Source organism: Agrilus planipennis, unplaced genomic scaffold (assembly GCF_000699045.2).
Source record: "Agrilus planipennis isolate EAB-ADULT unplaced genomic scaffold, Apla_2.0 scaffold8, whole genome shotgun sequence".
Classification (NCBI taxonomy): Eukaryota; Metazoa; Arthropoda; class Insecta; order Coleoptera; family Buprestidae; genus Agrilus; species Agrilus planipennis.
The window spans coordinates 596,676-616,232 of record NW_020442461.1 but is presented as its reverse complement, the minus strand read 5'-3'; the positions used below and the strand labels follow the sequence as shown (position 1 = coordinate 616,232).

The 19,557-nt window shown below is 34.4% G+C and overlaps 5 protein-coding genes across 7 annotated transcripts in view; 1 reads left to right on the top strand and 4 right to left on the bottom strand.

Moving 5' to 3' along the window:
• Positions 1–290: 290 nt before the first annotated feature.
• On the bottom strand, positions 291–6,046 carry LOC108736154 (PAN2-PAN3 deadenylation complex catalytic subunit PAN2). 2 transcript variants are annotated; one of them, XM_018468476.2, is made up of 19 exons: positions 5,853–6,046; positions 5,622–5,791; positions 5,397–5,517; positions 5,146–5,342; positions 4,863–5,083; positions 4,534–4,807; positions 4,362–4,458; positions 4,060–4,302; positions 3,758–4,003; positions 3,573–3,687; positions 3,378–3,493; positions 3,143–3,322; positions 2,904–2,996; positions 2,631–2,849; positions 2,149–2,565; positions 1,872–2,107; positions 1,210–1,431; positions 1,031–1,140; positions 291–539 (listed from the first exon to the last, which is right to left on the bottom strand). In XM_018468476.2, exons 1-19 carry the CDS (start codon positions 5,967–5,969, stop codon positions 373–375), a joined length of 3,561 nt encoding a protein of 1,186 aa, XP_018323978.1. In that variant the 5' UTR covers positions 5,970–6,046; the 3' UTR covers positions 291–372. The 2 variants fall into 2 exon arrangements, with proteins under 2 accessions (XP_018323978.1, XP_018323979.1); XM_018468477.2 differs by having other exon boundaries at positions 1,872–2,095.
• A 669-nt stretch (positions 6,047–6,715) lies between these two features.
• On the bottom strand, positions 6,716–8,389 carry LOC108736157. The gene is made up of 2 exons (XM_018468480.1): positions 6,942–8,389; positions 6,716–6,888 (listed from the first exon to the last, which is right to left on the bottom strand). The coding sequence occupies exons 1-2, from the start codon at positions 8,296–8,298 to the stop codon at positions 6,815–6,817; spliced, it is 1,431 nt and encodes a 476-aa protein (XP_018323982.1). The 5' UTR covers positions 8,299–8,389; the 3' UTR covers positions 6,716–6,814.
• Positions 8,390–8,409: 20 nt separating this feature from the next.
• LOC108736039 lies at positions 8,410–10,960 on the bottom strand (the record flags this gene model as incomplete). The annotated part of the gene is made up of 1 exon (XM_018468304.1): positions 8,410–10,960. A coding segment is annotated over exon 1 (1,914 nt), but the record flags the coding sequence as incomplete, so codon positions are not given.
• A 435-nt stretch (positions 10,961–11,395) lies between these two features.
• On the top strand, positions 11,396–12,117 carry LOC108736158 (putative ATP synthase subunit f, mitochondrial). Its single transcript, XM_018468481.2, has 4 exons — positions 11,396–11,568; positions 11,625–11,723; positions 11,794–11,910; positions 11,970–12,117. Exons 1-4 carry the CDS (start codon positions 11,490–11,492, stop codon positions 11,996–11,998), a joined length of 324 nt encoding a protein of 107 aa, XP_018323983.1. The 5' UTR covers positions 11,396–11,489; the 3' UTR covers positions 11,999–12,117.
• Positions 12,118–12,408: 291 nt separating this feature from the next.
• The window catches only part of LOC112903860 (nitrogen regulatory protein areA-like), an 11,092-nt gene continuing 3,943 nt past the window's right edge, over positions 12,409–19,557 (bottom strand). For both annotated transcript variants that reach the window (XM_025980702.1, XM_025980703.1), the window contains exons 3-8: positions 18,624–19,445; positions 18,153–18,419; positions 17,724–17,921; positions 17,416–17,650; positions 16,959–17,221; positions 12,409–16,826 (exon numbers count right to left, since the gene is read on the bottom strand). In XM_025980702.1, coding sequence (XP_025836487.1) covers positions 16,635–16,826; positions 16,959–17,221; positions 17,416–17,650; positions 17,724–17,921; positions 18,153–18,419; positions 18,624–19,445 — 1,977 coding nt within the window. In that variant the 3' untranslated portion in view covers positions 12,409–16,634. The remainder of the gene's footprint in view (positions 16,827–16,958; positions 17,222–17,415; positions 17,651–17,723; positions 17,922–18,152; positions 18,420–18,623; positions 19,446–19,557) is intronic.

Here is a 19,557-nt window from a genome sequence, read left to right as displayed (position 1 = left end):
GGGAAAGACTTACAGTCACAGAAGGTTTTAACTCTTGGGGGCTCAGCTACAACCAAATGCATATACTTTCACGATTAACTAACAATTTAGTATAAAAAAAACTGGAATACACTTACGCGAAATGTGTACCTGAACTTAAACAATAACAAATATTTGATAACGAAAATAAAGTTTTTAAGAAACTATAAGTTTTTATAAAAAACAATATAGAATGTTTAATTTTCAAATAAAATTGTTAATTAGCCACTTTGTAGTTTCATATGCGACTAGGAAAGAACTTGTACGTACAGTTAATGTTTATTTGACTTTAATAATACGTACAAAAGAATGTTAAGTACAACAAGTACAGAGAAAAATATATTATACGTTGAATCAGTCGTCAGGAACTCTCCAGTTCAACGCTTTTCCAGTCTCATAAAGATTTGTGAGGGCATCAACAAATTTACCCTCCACGACTAACTCTTTATATTTTCTATATAAATGCAGAGCAGCACGTGCATCTTCAATCGAATCGTGAGTTTCAGACTGAATTTTAACACCTAAACACAATGCACGTCAAAGACTTGCAGCATAACGAAAAGAAACATAGGCCCCGTAGGTAATACTGGGTAATTGCTTTTCGAAACAGGATTTAAGCAGTTGAAAGGAACAATTTGTATCCAAATGTAATTGAAAATTGTTTGGGCAAATTAAAAAAGGGAAAGAGGATTTACTGAAGATACATTAAGGGTGGTTTCAAAATGAAACTAAAAACAACTAGAAATTGGTATGGAGAGATGAACGTTTAACATCACACCAAGGAAATTGCAACTGGTATGGACTTCGAAGGATGTAGGTAGTAAAATATGGTTAAGACACATTTTAAGAGATACCTGAACAGGGGTTAAAAACTTAAGTTGGGTGTCATTTTAACAACAAAGCGTTAATTTACTTTCCAATTGTTTTTTAAATGTTTTATACTTTATTTTGGCTTCTCAAATTTTGTCTTTAATTCAGGCATTTGTCAATAATAAAAATAATGAAAACTTACCTAGAAAATGCCATGCCAGAAACCTTAGAGAGACCATTCGATGATGGGGTAGATGATACAGCAGCACAGTGTCAAATATTTGTTCGGGGGGCACCACCAAATTAATTACTCTACAAAACAACACAAAGTAAACGTAAAAACATTCACTATTACGATTCAATTTTCGAAACATTTCTTACCTAAAATCGTTTTTTAATCCGTGCCCTACAAAAACAGCTCCACTGTCTTGCAGGAAACGTAGCTTTGTATAAGTTGACTTCAAAGTTGTAAGATGTTTCGAACTGAAATTGGCATCCAAATCTCCCGGTTTTATTCCCGAAAATTTAGTAAGATAATCAGCAACCTGCTCTTGAGTAGATATGTAATCGTCTATAAATGGGACTCCTTCCAGAGGTCCTTGCCTGAAATATTAAAAAAAAATACGATAAATAAAACTAATGTAATCGTCTTTGGATCCTTCTAAAAATGCAAGTCTTTCAATCAGTTACTAAATAAATAAAATATCCAAAGTTTAAAAGAAATTATGAGCAATTTGTTATGCTGAAGTGTACGATGTGTTGTATACCTATTTACCAACAATTCCTCTAAATTTAATTTTTCAAACAATTTTTAACAAAAAGGAAGCGATTAAACAAATTGTTCACAAAAGTGAATTTCGACAAATCGAAGCAATGGTGCTAACAGTTTTAGATCTCACAGTGACTGATAGGGGGGAAGATCTTAGTTATGGTAAAAACTATTTTTTATTAATGCAAAACCAACAAATCGACGTTTCCTTTTAAATTGTGGGCTATATCATGGTAATTTTTTAAATTATGTTGAAAAATTTTAATTTACTTACCCTCTAACACAAGTTATTCTAGCAACAGACATCTGGGAGGGCTTTACGGTGGACATTTTCCCATCGCTTCTTAGTTCAGCCTCTTCCTGGTCCAAAGTAACAAACTCCGCATCCATAGCGACCAATTCCCCAGGCTTTGGCATCTCCTTTTCTGAAAGGGGCGTAAATGTGACCCCTTTACAGCCACTGCTTTTTCCTATGCTTTCATCCTGAGCAAACACTTCCTGAAATTGGACCTTTTTAATAATTAAATTTATTCTAATTTATACAGATGTACTTTTGTTATAACAGGCAGCAGTTCCTTTTTTTCTAATGTCATATTTTCCGAAGAATAGAACAGCACACATGGTATTTTCCAATCCAAACTAAACCAAACTGTTTCCTGAGCAGGGACGGTGCAAATGGTGAAATCGTTAAACAAATACCAAAGATGTTCATCGTCTCCATAACCACCACCGTACAATGGTTGTTTCGTTCGATTTGGAAGTCTAATGAGTGCAATTAAGTTCCTCTTCTCGGAAAAAGAATGATCTTTTATAAAACAAACAACCGCAGAAAGATTGTAATTGTTAGAAACCATTTTTCCACCTAGTGTTTCGCTAGATCGCGATCCTTCTTCAGTAGTACTTGCACTATTGGTCTCTTTTGAACTAACAGCATCATGTTGTTCGTTTGCGCTTTTTTTAACATTCCTCTAGAAAATAATTATGTACAGATACCCTCCTCCTGCAACATATTACATTCGTTTTTTATATTTACCTTTTCTATCACAAGTTTATCGTTTGCTAGGGTCATCTGTATACTGTGAGGTAGCCAGTTGTTGCTGCATGAGACGTGGCACTGGGGCTTCTGTTTATCGGGATCAAAACTATGCCTAAATCGACATCCTGGTCTGGAGCAATTGTCTCCATATCGACAAGGTTTGGAAGACAATATGGTAGACATATTCGTTGCAACGGTAGATTCGACAATGGAGGCCTAATATTGCAATCAAATTAAAAAACAAATGGATGGAGAAGTTGTTTAACTGACCTTCGATACCATCTTTTCCATTTGTGTTTGCCAAAATAATTTATTTTGGCTGTTCTGCAGGGCCGTGTTTATCGAAAGGATTTTCGGTAGTGACTAAAAAGATGACGCAGATTATTTACACGTTACTGACTAATGATTAGCGTGTTATTAGATAATATATTAGGACACAATAATCTAATATTTGTGTTTAAAATTTTATACGTACACCAAACAGTAATAAATAAGAGTGTCATACATACTTGCAGTTTTCCTGTTTGTGAATTGGGAGTGTATTTGTTACACTGTTCACACCATGCTCGAGTCATCTGTTGGGGGCACAAAGAACCAGTTAAAATATCACAGAAGGACCAACTGTCCTTTTCTAAATCACCTGTTGGATATGCTAAAGTACAATTCAGCAACATCGATTCTTTTTTCACCTGTATACCAAAAATATACTGAGTATATGATGTACATTTTCCAAATGGTACAAACCTCTTTGCCACATTTCAAACAGCAGTGAATCTGTAACTGTTTAAAACCAAATAATGAACTTATGTCGCTTTCTTCGGGATTTTCTCTTTCGTCTAAACTACTATGCAATTCTCCTACTGAAATAACAGCATACTTTTATTAATTAGTAATTTAGTGAAATATAAACAATGTTAGTCTCCTCAGCTATATACCTACTTTTACTATCACCAAAATCTGCCTCTGACGAACACCCCATACTTTTCCCCTCACTCTTTTTTTTAGTTTCCAAAAGGGCCGAATGCATCTGATGAAGTATAAAAGTATTCCAGCTCTGTAAACAAAAAACACATATTAATGTTTTTACTTGAAATCAAAAATATACCTGCTCGTTTTTAACTGACCTGTATAAGTCCTGCAAGGTCAACCTTGGCCTTAGCCTCTGGATTAAGATCACTGACAATTAATCCAAGGGCTGAGGCTTGAGGAACTGTTCTAAATGCCCTAAGGAAATTCCCTGGTTGACAGGGCTGCCCCTGCGAAGTAGACATCATGTGAAAAAGAAAACCCAACTCGCAGGAAAGACAAAACTCCTTGGTACACAGATGGGACAGCAAAAGCACACGTAAAGGTTCAATATGATACAGGACCTAATCAAAAAGATACAAAGTATTTTTTATATGTGTTAACGGTGGTTTAAATGTACCTGGATCATACAGTTACAATAAGAGTTAGGAAGAGTGGCTTCCAAACCAGAGAAGCCAGTTCTGTTGAACTGTTCAAACTGAAAATCATCTGTTCCCAGTTTACTAAATTTCATATCGAATCTTCTGTACCTTTTGGGGATTGCTATAAATGTGTTTTCGTCAAACGGATGCTTAGAACAGTTTCGGTCTTGTAAATATTTTTTATGGGTTTTACTGTTTATTGTTTCTAAATTATATATCACCTAAAATAATATAAAAATACTATTTACGATAAGAACTTTATTGGCTTTCAAAATCTCACCTGATTACGCCTGGTCGCTTTGGGATTGGGAGCATATCCAATGGGACCTTTTACCTTCATCGTTTTCAAAATTTCCGCATCAATCGGAGGCGTTTTACTATCAAATTATAAGGTGTTGTAACAATTTTACTACACAAATTCTATTACATATTTACAATTTTAAAACACTTACCGATACGTCTTTTGTATTAAATGCTCAGGCCAATCTGAAGCAAAGGATATTTCTGGATTTAAAAGCGGCAAGGGAATCGCAGAAAGAGGAACACTATAATCGTCTACCGCCAAACTCTGAAATGGGGTAACATGATCTGCCTGTTCAGTTAAACGTGAATAGGAGTTAAAAAGGGGGTCACTGGTCGCTGAGAACAAATGTATCGAACCCGTATTGTCTCCCAAAGCCATGGCTTGACTAGTAGCACTCACATCAAAAGCAAGACACATCGCACCTGATTTAAAACGTTCTCAGTAAATTTCAATTTACTATAGCAGATAAGAACTTGCCTGGGTTTTCCATTTGAAGCAGACAGAGGCGTGTTTCTGAAAGGGCTACAGTGTCCACCAGCTGCACTTGACCCAAAGGAGACACCACTGCCAATCTCGAGGAGATAGAGGGCAAAAATCTCAAATACAAAGGGTCCAGAACGGTTTGAATGGGTGACACTGCTCTAAGCATTCGTAAATCGTATACCATAAGAAAACGATCGACTGCCAAACCACCCTGCCTAGAAGAAAAACAAAAAAATATTAATTGTTTTTTGCCTGTCATACTCAAATTCGTCATTACCTGTTACTAAATCCACAAGTTACCAATAAATTGCCCTGAACATCGAAATCACTTAAACTGCCACTATGTGTTTCCAAAGTGTGTTCTACTTTCAATGTCGTGGGGTCTCGTAGATCAATGAGCCCCACAGGATCTCCTGTACAAACAAATCTACTGTGGCTTCTTAAAAGAGCACAACCTGATTGGCGAACATCAATCTGCCATTTTAATATATTATTATTTGATCGTTTAATTTTTTAATTAAAACTTACCAAAGTAGTTTCTTTACAATGTGATATATTGAAATCGATCAATTTATCTTGATGGCCCCCCATTAGCAACCGCGACGGTGATAGCTGCAACATACATTGCATTTCTTGTAAATTAGATGATCTAGAAAGAGAAACGAACTTTAAGTATGAGTGAATCTCTGAAGAACAAATTGATGTTTATAATCTGATTGAAATTAACTCATTTAATAACTACTCGAGACTGACCTGTGAGTAAATATTGGTAAGCCCCGTCTAATTTGAAACCGTAACATTCCAGGAGACAGAATTAAAACTCCGTCATCCACACTTAATATTTGCCTAATGTCTTCTGAGCCGTGGACTTGAAATGATGTATACTTTTGGAGACCGCCACTGTAGTAAGACGTGACATGACCCTTAAAAATATATCAAACACAAAACCAAAATAAGAAATTTCATTTGTTTATAACAATTTACCCCTTGGTTTCCCATCCATAACAATTCTTCGTGCTTATCAAATGCCAAGGAACAAACCCCAAACTGATCTCCACCATCAGCCAAGACACAATGTGTCTGAACATATTCACTTTCCATGGTCCCAATATTTACATTAGTGTCTGACCCACTTATTACCAGCTACAAATTAAATAATTAGAAAGATAATGTATTGTAATTGTTGAATAATGTTTAACAGTATATAGATTGTAAAGNTTAATTTAATTTAAATATTGAATGCTTAGGCGTTTACTTATTAATTACAAACTAAATGGTGAGTTATCTTTAACATATTAAAGAGAAACTTGGGGGCAGAAGTGGTGGACAATATTGTGAAACGGTAACAATACTTGTTTTTAAAAACTACAAACATTAATAGTAATAATAATAATAGTAATATAATTCAAGGGGGAGAGCGGTCGCAGTCACAGCTGCCAATACTTTACCTTAAAAAATAAGTCTATACGACGAAACATTAAATTAGTGTACAAAACAATGACAATATAACAATACTGATTTTGATTCGAAATAAATTACGAAAAGAAATTAATAAAAATAGGGAAAATAAGGGGCCGGAGAAGGGGGGCGCAAATAAGTTATAAGAATATCACTTTCCATGTTAATACTATGAGGTTGCGTCTTTATTAAATCTAGCTACGTTTTGGTTTTTAGTTTTCCATCATTTATTAATTAGTTATTCTTGATTGATTTTATGAGTCATGAATGGCAAGAAGGGTTGACTTAATCAGTTATTCTTATTATTATAAATACAGTCTGGGGGTGCATCTGGATCGTTTTTATAGAAGGAACAAAGGTTATCCTTAATAAATTTCATTTTTGCATTTTTAAACTCCAACTTATCACACACTCTTGGCGTACACCCATTTATTAAGTCCCATTCTTTTGCGAACCTCTCTTCTAACTTTTTTTTAAATTTTCTCTTTCTAATTTGTTCCTGGATCCAATCGAATTTTTCTTGCAAAGGAGTGTAATAAATCGATCTTTGGTTTCCACTTTTCTGAAGTCGCATTTTTTCAGTGTCATAGAAGAGTAACTTACATTTGTGCTTACCGCTTGCTTGCAGGGAACTTTTATTACATATCTCCGAACAAAAGTACACCATCCAACAATTGGGACAAGGGATCAGTTCTTTTCCAACAGACTTACAACACTGATAACACACCACATACTTGTCTAAGTTTTTATCAAGCTCAGGTGGGTGGGAATTATACTTTTTATCGACGTAAACATTTTTTTGCAAATTGAAATTAGTTAACATTGTCTCTACAGGTGGTTGGTTCGCTAACGAAGAAGAGGACTTGTTGTCTTTCCTTGGAGAGTCCGTGTTGCACACCCTGACGAAATTTAGAACGTCCCGACAAATGTTTAATGTATTCTCGCGTGGTGCAATGATCCTGTTTTGAATGAGTAACTGCAGACATTGTACGGCTTCGTCTATGTTCACGAATTTTGCTAAATGAAATAAATATTTCTCTTCAGTACATGCTTCTGATATAAACAAATATACATATTCTACAACTTTTGCCTGGATGTGTCTGAGTAAAAAGTTTCTCGAGCATATTAAAAAATTATTAATGAGAACCTTGTAAACGCCTTTTTTTTTCTTATCCTTGCCTTTGGATTGTCTGCTTTTGGATTTGTCTCTTTTCGATTCTTTAGTTTTGGTAACAGACGATTCATATTCCTTCTCTAGGAACTCGACTGCGTTCCCGTGAATAGAAAATATAACAAACGGATTTGCGTTGTAATCCATGAGGAGATTAACGAACCGCATGCAAAGATTGGCTGGAAGATAATTTGTGTAACGCTTTAACAGGAGCATCGTCAGGGGAACTCCTATGCCCTCTCCTAGTAGTTGATTCGGATTTACAAATCGACGTTTCAACATTTCTTCAACTATAAATATATTTCCTCTTAACATGGCGAGAGTTAACGAAGTATGACCCAAATAGGACAAGTTTGGATCAGCTCCCTCATTTAGTAAAAGCTCAAACATTTCCCACTGGATATTTTCGAACCCCTCAAAGTCGTATCTCATGGAGAGGATGTGAAGAGCAGTTTTTCCTTCGTCTAAAACCGTTTTGTAGAGTTCTGTTGACAGTATTACCTCCTTTTCTTTTTTCCAATGTTCTGTGCCAGTTCTTAAATTTAAATTGGTTACTGGCACAAGTACTTTGAAAATATTTAAATAATCCTGGTGAAAAGGAAGGCAACATAGTACATGGATGGCTGAAAGATTGTCTACGGACGTTCGTATATTCGAATCCCCTCTGTTAATTAATTCTTTTGTCAACATTTCGCATTTTACGAAGATGGAAAGTATTAAAGGTGGTAGAGGGACGGTACCAAAATCGGGATCAGCCCCCAATTCTATTAACAACCATAATGTCTGTTTGACACGTTCCATACTAATAAGTGTTTCTGTGTCTTCTAAACTTCCAATTTTTTTTTTCTCAGATATTATTATCGGCGTCTTTTTTTCTTTTTTACTGCCTTTTTCTATTTTCCCTTTTTTACTATCTTTTTCTTTCTTGTCCCTACCTTTCTTCGAACCCTTTTTGTCTTTTTTATTCTTTTTTATTTTCTTCAGCGACACTTTACGGCATTCTGTGCTCAAAATAAACTCCTGGTGACCCACCGATTTACGATCCAAAGTTTGCTTATTATCGAAGATTTTCTTCTCAATGCTTGGCGGTAAAATAAACCTGCTGTTGCCACTTTCCTCAGATTGTGAGTGAAGATGCCATAAGTTAAGATCGTTTGTACTCTCCTGTTGTTTTGGAGACGTGCTGACACTAGAAGGCATAAATGCTTTTTCCCAGTCATTGATATTGTACATCAACGCTAATAAACGGCAAATTGATAGAATTAATGGGGTGAGGCATTCGTCGTTGTACACATTCAAATCGGCCCCCAACTCTGTCAATGCTTTTAACACTTTAATATTGTCGAACGCCACGGCAAAGAAAACACCTGAGTTCCCTTTGCAATTTGATACGTTCGGGTTTACACTTCTTTTGCACAGATTTATAATATCGATAGTGCGACCGAAAGCGCACTGTAGCATGAAACATAAACAGTCGCTTTCGTGGGGCCCACAAACTGAGAAATTTAATCTGTTACGAAAGTCTGATATATCAAATGATAAAGTGTCTTCTTTTTGTTTATACTGATGACAATGAGCTACCATATCGATTATCCACTGGTTATTGTTCCACGAACGCACTTCTAAAACGGAATTTGAAAACTCTTCGTTTTCTTTATTCGAAGATCCTGTTCGCTTTCGTTCTCGGTTCTTTTTGGTTGCTAGTTGTTCGTATTTGTTAGTGAGGTAAAGTTTGAGTTGCTCCATGAGTAGAAAAAGATGATTTATTCTTTCCAAATTTTCTAAGGAATCTTCAAATGACTCAAATTTTTTCTTCTGAAAAGTGGAAAGTCCATTGCCTTGAAGACCAATTTCAATGTTTTCTATAGAATCTTTTAGCCAAGGGTGTAATTCTTCCAAGTTTTTCAGAATATATTCTGTATTGTAACTGCCATAGTCATCGACGTATTCGTCCTCTTCGTGGCTCACATATAAATTTTCTGTGGAATCCTGTTCGATACTTTGTTTCTGTAACTGAAGATAATAAACCAAAACATCAACGATTTCAATTTGGTCTTTAATCTCCTGTAACAATATTTCTTTGGTAAACAAACTTTTCAAAGGGCAATCCCCTTCCCACGATACTGCAGACTCATTACTCAAAGAGGATGATTCTGTGATCATGGGATTATCTTCGCAAGCTGGGGCTGCAAAATACATTTTTTCAAATTTGTTGTTATCAAACGCCAGGCTGCATTTCTGCCTTAAAAAACGATTGTAAAGTTCATCTTTTCTTTCAGCTATACCATCACTTTCGTCAACGTTTAACTTTCTTAATATATCTTTTGCCTCGTCAAAAGGGGGATATTGAAATGTAATTGCTTTCTTAAATTTTTGAATATATTTTTTACCGTCATAGCTTCGAGTTATTTCGGGTATTAAGTCAACTGAGTTGTTACAGCAAAGTCTTATCAAAGATCCGCCTGCCCAAAAGCCGACGTCTTGTGCGCCAAAAGGATAGGTGAAGACACCTGGACCGAACTTTTTGTTGTCCTTAAATAATCCTTCAAAAATATTACCGTTAAAGTATTTTATTCTTCCGTAACCCTCGTAACAATTTGCAAAAAAGTATCCCGTGTAGTGAAATTGTTTTTCAATTAATAAGTCGCCGAAACCGTGGAGGGTGTTTTGGAAAAAGTTACCCTCGTATTTCTGCTTAACTTTTGTAAAAGTCCAAATGTGGGTACCGAGTCCACTTTTCCCCTCGTCCTTGTCTCTGTCTCCTTTATATTCGTAGCTAAGAAATGGTTCCTGAATTTCAATACAGGCCACATCCTCATCGATCATAATCAATTTATTTATGCATATATCCTATTTATCAAAACTAGAAATTTTGGAATATTTGCGCAAGTAACAAAAATTAATAAAAACGGTTAATACCAAAAAACACGATACAAAAAAAATACTGTCAGCTGAAAGGAACTAATTTTACTTCTGACATTGTCTCTGCAGGATTACATTTTTAATGTACTTTAACCGAGTAATTAAATTAAAAACATATTTTTTTAGGACCAATATCCATTAGTTGTATTTTTAATTTTAACTAACAATGGCCATAACAGTAACCTACTATTCTGCTGACCTCTTCTTTGCTATTTTTTAGAAGTATTAGTTATTAATAGGGTTGATATCCTATCACCCTAAAGTACTGATAAGTTGCAGTTTCTACTGGTTGCACTATACATGTTGAGAGAAATATTAAATGTTTAATTAAGAATGGTTTTTGATGTAGGTTTTATGCTTATTTAATATATAATAATTAATTGATTAATTGGAGCTCTACTATAACAGCCCCACTGCAATAAGTATAAGATAAACTTATAAAAAATAAATATATAATTTTAAAACCAGTTCCTATGAAACAAACAACTTACTATTTCAAATTATCTATCGCCAACTTCCTTCTTTAAAAAAAAGCATACTATTTAAAAGAAATATAAGATTTACCTCTTATTTTGGCACGTTCAAGTAAGTACACAAAAACATATTCTTCATTGTTCACATTATGTACGAACTCAACATGTTTAACTGACAAATTAACTTCAAATACAAAGAAAACTAAGTAAAACAATTAAAAGCAAAAAGTACTTGAATAAAATCAAAAATTACAAACATAAACAGCGTAATGGCGGCCTACACTCACAAGTTACTTCCATTTTCCATATTTTTTCCACCCATAGTTTCGACCATAGATAATAGAATTCATACCGTTGTGTATCTATTATTTATGGTTTCGACCATAGATCATCCATAGATAATTTTCCATCAACAGACCAATAGATAAAAAACTTCTTACAAACGATCATAGAGAACATCTAAGTACATGCCATCTATATTATGATCTACGTTCTACAATTATCTATGAGCAATCTATAAGTGTCAAAAAGTTGGCGTTGATTACGTTAAAGTAACATCCTAGTCGTTATCAATTTTTCCCAGTTTCTAATAAAAAAATGGGTTTTGGGGATTATCCTGTCGAATACGATCCGAAAGTTCATGGTCCTTATGATCCTGCTCGTTACTACGGAAAAGGTAATTTACGAAAATTTCATAACCTATAAATTAGTTACATAATTACATTTTCGCAGCCGATACTCCCTTGTCTCAAGTAAAACTTGGAGAACTTTCTGCATGGTTTGCTCGAAGGAATAAATCTCCACAGGCAATTGCGGGTGCCATTAGTCGTGGTAATTTATCTTTAATTTCTACGTATACAAACAGTAGTTTTACCATCTGAACTAAACGTTACTTTTCCAGCATACTGGAGATGGAATCACAAATATTTCTTGCCAAAAAGAAATGGCATAGCTCCATACTTTCAGGTCATTACAGCATCAATGATATTCTTCTACGTGATAAATTATGGAAAGATTAGTAAGTGTACAGCACTTTCAACCTTGCTACATTAAACTAAATGTGTTAATCATTTTCAGGAAAACACAAGAACTACAGATACCACTAAATTAAAATGCAATTTTGATCAGTAGTAAAAAGAAGTTTGTGTCAAGGATCCATTTGTTATTTAAAGTGTTACAGACACATTAATTTCATTTGTAAACATTATCAATATACAAAATTGTAACTACTTGAGGTTTTCTCTTCAATACCTTGATGTATTGTTGGTTGCAGATTCAAACATTCTGAAAGAAACTGATAAACCATTTAATTCCAATGTTTTTAATTGTTTGTTACTTTAGAGGAGGGGATCAAACTTTGCATCTCATTTAGTCATACTTGAACTTAATTTTAAACTAAAATGATTACAGAACAATAAAAAGCAGTTTAAAATTATATAAATGTGACCCTTGCTGTTAATAAAGAAATGTAGGTTTTAAGGGCTTAAATTGATACAAAAAAAAACAAAAAGCAGTATAAAGTTATTTAGCAGCCATGTTTATTTGTAAAAAAATATTCTAAGTACTAACAGCAATTTTGTTACTTTATTAAATAACTTACTTAAAATCTTATTCCTTATTAACTTGTTTTATTATCGTTCAATCTCAAATATCTGATAGAATCTCCGGTGTACATGTATCAAGAATAATTATTAGATATATTTATGTATTACTTGTAAGATTCCTATCTGAACATTAAATTTACGGTTTAAACGAAGTTATAAAACGACAGAAAAAAATTGCTTTTTCAACAACCTGCACGTATAAATAATTCTGTGAAAAATATACACAATAATTATTACTTTCTGTCTCAAACTGCTACATTTACAAAAAATAAAAAAGGTACAGCTGTTAGTAAGTCAGATTTCTCACAGAATTATCAAACCATATCAATTATTCGAGCTTGTGACTGCATTAATATTTTTTTGATACAAAAAGGTAAATATAATTTGAAATACTATCAATAATACTAAGCTTTTCTTTTTTGAATGTAATACAAATAAACATAATTTTATCTTCTGTAAAATCTGTAATACAAGTTCAAAAATCACTACTTTGTAGTAATAGTTAATGAAACAGCGAAAATAAATTTAATAACGACGGATTGACTCAAATTGCTTTTTTAATTTAATTTAAATATTGAATGCTTAGGCGTTTACTTATTAATTACAAACTAAATGGTGAGTTATCTTTAACATATTAAAGAGAAACTTGGGGGCAGAAGTGGTGGACAATATTGTGAAACGGTAACAATACTTGTTTTTAAAAACTACAAACATTAATAGTAATAATAATAATAGTAATATAATTCAAGGGGGAGAGCGGTCGCAGTCACAGCTGCCAATACTTTACCTTAAAAAATAAGTCTATACGACGAAACATTAAATTAGTGTACAAAACAATGACAATATAACAATACTGATTTTGATTCGAAATAAATTACGAAAAGAAATTAATAAAAATAGGGAAAATAAGGGGCCGGAGAAGGGGGGCGCAAATAAGTTATAAGAATATCACTTTCCATGTTAATACTATGAGGTTGCGTCTTTATTAAATCTAGCTACGTTTTGGTTTTTAGTTTTCCATCATTTATTAATTAGTTATTATTTATTAATTATGTTGTTGTGTCCACGGTTTTCACTTTTATGAATCAATTTCTTCCTATTTACAAGACAGACTAAATCTTTTATTTATCACAACTCCACGAAAAAATTACAATTGTAATATTATAAAGACCGAATGTCGTTCCCAGATAACGTCACTACAGGGGCGTAATTAGGAAATATTTTGTTGCCGGCGTGGATTCTACAGGGAAGGTAACATTACTGTACTTTCCATTATTTTCCATTGTATCAATTAGCTGGCACCGGCCATGAACAAAATGAAATTTGTTTCTAATGAGAATAAGGAATATGTATCTATTAAAATCGTCGGCCTAAGTACGCGCTTTATATCTGCGAACGACGCGCGGGCCTTATAATAATAAATTATTTTTTCAAGGAGTCGATTAAGTGCAACAGATATTCCTGCTTTTTTGTAACGAAATTACCGAGGACTGAGAGATTAAAGTCGCGCCAAGAAAAAAAATACACATGAGGACTTAAACAAAATAAATACGAAAAATGAAAAATTACATACAACCCGTTTAAGAAAAAATAATATTAATATTAATCAATATGATAATACAAAAAAGATATTCCACAAACTCTCTTTGACCGAGATAATAAATGATTAAGGGGGGACGCCGTTATTTTAACTTATATAAAGAAGAGAAAAATACTTAAATTATTAACGTACAAAATTACGACACAATTACAAAAAAAATAATACGTACTGCTCTTTTGTTTCATACGAAATACGCGACAAAAAAATATTAAATTAATTAATAAGAAAAAACCCGATAAGTAGAGAGCATGAAAACTTAACAAGAACGATTCAACAGTTCAAAAAGTGTTAAATAATTGAGAATATATTGGCCTGCCAATACTAACTCCAACCAATTTATATAGGAGAACCGAACAGAGCTGCCAGGGTGAGGCAATTTTATTTGCAAAAGATATAAATATCACAGAGTAAAGATGCTTTTGTTTTCATTTTAATAATATAATGATTTAATGTAGTAGGTACTAAATTGCCAAAAAAACAACAAATACTGAAGGCAAAATAAATGAATGAAACTGAAAAAAATAACTGAGTGGACTTGCTTTTTACCAACACCCTGTGTAATGGATTTGGGTTACGTATAAAGATAATAGTAGATTTATTAAGTGCCAAAAAATGAAAAAGGTTCCTCAGAAATCAACAGGGGAATCACCACAAATAACACGGACGGTTTAACATGATAATTTGAATACTAATTTTAAGAAAATTCTATGCGCAACACCTATCTAACCTATTCAAAAGATATCACACCCCAAACATTAAACTGCAGAGAATTTTATAATTTTTAATTTAATTTTATTAAACCAGTTTTAGGTAAAATTAAAGATTTTTTCAAAATAATCATCTTTAACTGTACAATCTAAACCACGAAATCCTTTGACCCAAAACCCATTAACGGTACTCTTTAAATTAAATGTTTTAATATCATCCCTGTCGATTTCCGAGCACCCTTGCGAAAAGAAATACATTTCTTTCTTGTTTAGCACACACCCTAGGTAGTAGGTAGATGTTATGGTATTATTCTTTTTCTTTTCATTTTTACATACACAATAAACCCCAAGTGTAATAACTAACAATTATTACATAATAGTCACTTAAAATACTGAGTATTTTGCCGAAAAAATAATAGGGGCCCACAATGTAATACTTATCATTATACCGCGTAAATTAAAAAATAAAATAATAAAAAAAGGTACTGGCATTATCATTATCATCAAGTAACGATCACTACTACAGTATAAATTCTTTTCTCTTAAATACGCGCTTGTAATTATGATTATTAGTAGTAGAGATATTGTTATTGATAATTATTACAACTATTCGCTACTTCTGTATAAAAAACGTAATAATAATGATAGTAAATTACTACATATGATAATAATAATATAAAAAAGAGATACATAATAAGAGAAAAAGTATAGCTCAAAATATCACCGGCGGGGGAGTCCCGCGAGAGACAGACAAATCGCCGACTCGAATTTTTTCTTTCCTTTTCATTAAGTATTGAGTATTTTTCGTGTTAGTCGATAATAATAATTATCATTTTAAGAGAGAGAAAGATGTAGAGAGAAACATTAAAACGAAAAAAACGTTTCAACACGTTCAAACCTTACATACAACATATGTATATATATAGTAAGTACAGAGAGCGTCCTTCGATGACCACCGCTAGAAAAGTCAATTATTACGAAGAAGGACGAAATAAAATTCACCTTTTAAATATTGTGACACAAGCGGACTTAAATTATACTCTCATAAAAAACAGATAATTTATGTACAATCGTTATTACAGATACTTACAAATTTTTATTTCTGAGTTTAAGTAAAGAGCCCTAAATACTCATTCGACTAGTTAGATTTCTGTTTTTTCAAAACTATTATAACTACAAGATAAAAAATGATTACACTTAAATTAGTATTAATTCTGAAAGTTGTATGGAACATATTTTAAAACAAATTTTAATTTTAATACTTTTTAGCGTTTTCAGAGAGATTAATGTCATAAAATTAAAACGTATGTTTTCATACTAATCACTGAAGTAACTGTTGGACAGTGTATTTTAAGCCTTATCTGGTCACAATATGATTGGGAATTTTATTCTTATTCCTCCTCAATGTCTTTTCCTTATTCTATTCGAAAATAACAATAAATACTTGTTAACTTGCATTTCAACACGAGAGAAGCTTCGATAGCAAAAGTAAAAATGATTAAAAAAATACATTAATCGTAAGTGTGGAGGACATTAATGGATACAAAAGAAAAATATTACAGACTTACTGCGTGCTTGGACTCTGGTTACCCAACATTGTTACGTATACCTCGTATCGTTTTCTTCAAACTGTACAAAGAGAATTGTCATTCCTTTATCTTTTATTCTCTTTGTTTCCGGGGAATTCCTGAACGGCAGTCGTCCTTCTTACGTATGTGTACGTGATTGTGTAAAGGAAATGATAAGTGAAGACGATGAAGAAGACGACGAACGCTTTGTTTTTATTGATTGGCCTCGTAGTAGTGGTCGTCATCGTCGTCTCGATGGTTTGCTAATGCGATTCGGTCGTTTCGGCCATCTGGGTCGCGACCAAATTCAATGGCAAGTCTGTTATGCTGTCGTCATCCGAATCGTCCGTTTCTGGTACGTTTATCACCTTCAGCATGTGCTGCGTTTGCTGCTGTTGCTGTTGAGGGTGGAGGTGGTCGTCTTTACGAGCGAAAGGAGATGAAAAATTGCCCGCCTAAAAAACAATTCGTTCATAATTTAGGTGTCGTGTCATCCATACATTATTTTATTTTAATTATTGGAACAAAGTCCCTTATCAAAAATCACCGTTGCCGATCATTGTAACGTAATAAATCAATAAACTTACCGTTTGTAATGATGAATAGCTGGTTGTCCCGCTGGCAGAATGGTGACCCTGTAACGCCATAACGAGATGGGGCTGAATCTGTCTACGTAGAGCAGTCAACATGTCGTCTGTATCTGACGATTCAACCATCTGCTGTTGTGTTTGCTGTTGCTGCTGCTGGGGTTGATTGTACTTTTTGGGAGCAATGGGCACATGCCTACGAAGCGCATTAAGCATTTCTTCTGTACTATCGGCGTCGTTCGCGTAGTGACCCTTCTTTGAACCTAGAGAATCCAAAATACATATTTATATTGTGTAAATTAAACAGGAAAAAAAACTGATTTGGTTTAGCCGATACAGAAATGATTAATCATAACTCTTCGTTATATCTCAAATACAGACTAATTCGTAAAGTTACATCTTCGAACAATTGCACAAAGAATTTAATTCCCTACAGTAAAGTTAAATTAAAACCAACCTCTATGGTTATGTTTTGATTCCTTCTCATTTTCCGACGCTTTAGGTCGCCTACGCCTCGTGTGTATTGTGTCTCGTCTCATTGTGTGGGGCCGATCGACCCCGTGCAACTTGAAGTACAGACCGCAGGCATTGCACACCATCTCCCCTTTGACGTTTCGTCGCCATATCGTCGTCGTCTGCGTGCCACAATTGGTACAAGAAAGATCCACGCGTCTCGCCAAATTTGCTCCACCCTGTATATATTAAGATAATAAAATATTTATTTGTGCAACTAGCAAAAAGGAATGAAAGGAAAAACAAATGTACCTTCGTCTTAACGATCTGGAGGTTACACCAAGGGTTCGAGAAGTTGTTAATGTTTATTTCAGGCAAGTAATCGTCCACTTCACCCTCGCGACCGCCCCCGCTGTTCTCATCGCCACCCGACTCCTCCACAGCTGACGCTTTCGTTGGAAAACACTGTTTTCGACGACCTGATACTTTATTGTACATGCCAGTGTCCATCTGAAAATATTTAAAAATGATCATTAACAAAAAATAAATCCCTATAAACGATAAAGCGATAATTTATCTGAATATTAATCTTTAAAATTAAAGTGCTACAACATAATTAAAAAAAAAAAATAATAAAATGATTTATGTCTGTGTTGAATTCAACAAAGTTTTTACAAGTTGCAAATACCACTGTAAGGTACATAGTTATAATAAAATTACCATAGAAAACGTTTTACTTACAGTAAATGCATTAACATTGGTTCTATTATTGTCCGTATCACCGGTTGTGGGTAGGGTAATGATGGGTGTTGGTGTAATGCTCATTCCCAACTTCCTGCATGTTATCAACTTTCGTAAAAGTTGACTGGCCTCGCCTGTTAATGGCGGGGCACCCTGAGAATGGCCGTTTTGGGACAGGGCCTTCCACAGTTCTCCCTCTTCATTTACATTATCATTTACTGGAGACGTGGCGCTAGCTGTCGTAGAATTGGATTGCTCTTCCAAATCCTTAAAGATGGACAAAATCAACAACTGTGTCTACATGTACAAAAACAAAAGTAATTCCAAATCAGGAGGTATTGCATGAAGTAGCCTGACAACGAGGAAAAATAGATTGAATGGTTTCTTCTGACCTAGTTATAGATAAGTTATAAGACGAAACAGGAGTAAAGAGGGGCCTTCCTAAAAGAACTAAACATTTTTGTTAAGTACCTGCGACATGTCAACTTCTAGCCGTTCCGGATCGGAACTATTGCTGTCCTCCGAAGCGTCATCTTCCATGTCCTCCTTCATAAAGTCGATTTCGGGTACACACGTGAGCCTTTCGGGTTTCTTACTCGATAAATCGGCCGGTTCATTGTCAAGCGAGGGACTGGGAGGTGACGAACTCGTCGTATATGGACGAAAAGGACGAAGGATGGGTGGAGGACATCGACTTCTTCCGAAGTAACGCGTCCTTGTTGTTAGTCCTTCTTTCTCCTTATTCGAATAATTCAACGGATTTCTAGCCTCATCATCGTCGCCATCGACTACAACAATCGGTGGACACTTTTTCACTTCCAGTTCCCTGTTGAATGCAACCCCACGTAATGGGTCGTTGAACGGCAAAAGGGGTGGAATCCCGGACAAGGACGTTGATGGAGGTGACGGGACTTCTGCCGGGGATTCAAAGGAACTATTACTATTATTGTTGGACATCTCGCCGGTCAGGTTGAAGACGATTCGTTTCTGAGAATTGTTATGGTGGTGGTTTGTGTATGCGGACGGTTGGGGTTGTTGTTGCTGTGGCGGTGAACGAGACGATTCCGGATGGGACGTTTTCGGTTCTTTTTTCGTAACGATGGTCAATGTGCAGTCGTCCATCTTTGATGCTTCTTCCATCTCTTTTTTCACCGAAATGGAAATGTTTTTGGAATTTGTGGAATTAAGTATGTTTGTCATTAAAGCCACTCGTTCTGTTAAATTACCCTTCATAAGCTCACTAGACGTTTTGAGGACGTTGTCTAACATTGTAGAAGACTTTTCAAGTTTCTCCTGTAAAAAAAAATATTATTATTATCAACCCTCCTTATTATAAAAATTACATAGTTTTGTGACAATTCCTTCCATATTTTATAAAAAAAAAAAAAACGTTTTCGGTAATAAT

Bases quoted from the DNA above. Each gene is read 5' to 3' on its own strand.
- LOC108736154 (XM_018468476.2), bottom strand. From the start codon at position 5,969: ATGGAAAGTGAATATGTTCAGACACATTGTGTCTTGGCTGATGGTGGA. The intron at 4,459-4,533 runs GTAAGTGTTTTA...ATAATTTGATAG, and splicing joins TTAATACAAAAGACGTATCG to TAAAACGCCTCCGATTGATG. The intron at 1,432-1,871 runs GTAAGTAAATTA...TTAATATTTCAG, and splicing joins AGAATAACTTGTGTTAGAGG to GCAAGGACCTCTGGAAGGAG.
- LOC108736158 (XM_018468481.2), top strand. From the start codon at position 11,490: ATGGGTTTTGGGGATTATCCTGTCGAATACGATCCGAAAGTTCATGGT. The intron at 11,724-11,793 runs GTAATTTATCTT...TTACTTTTCCAG, and splicing joins TGCGGGTGCCATTAGTCGTG to CATACTGGAGATGGAATCAC. The intron at 11,911-11,969 runs GTAAGTGTACAG...AATCATTTTCAG, and splicing joins GATAAATTATGGAAAGATTA to GAAAACACAAGAACTACAGA.
- LOC108736157 (XM_018468480.1), bottom strand. From the start codon at position 8,298: ATGGAACGTGTCAAACAGACATTATGGTTGTTAATAGAATTGGGGGCT. The intron at 6,889-6,941 runs GTAAGCACAAAT...ATGCGACTTCAG, and splicing joins AAGTTCCCTGCAAGCAAGCG to AAAAGTGGAAACCAAAGATC.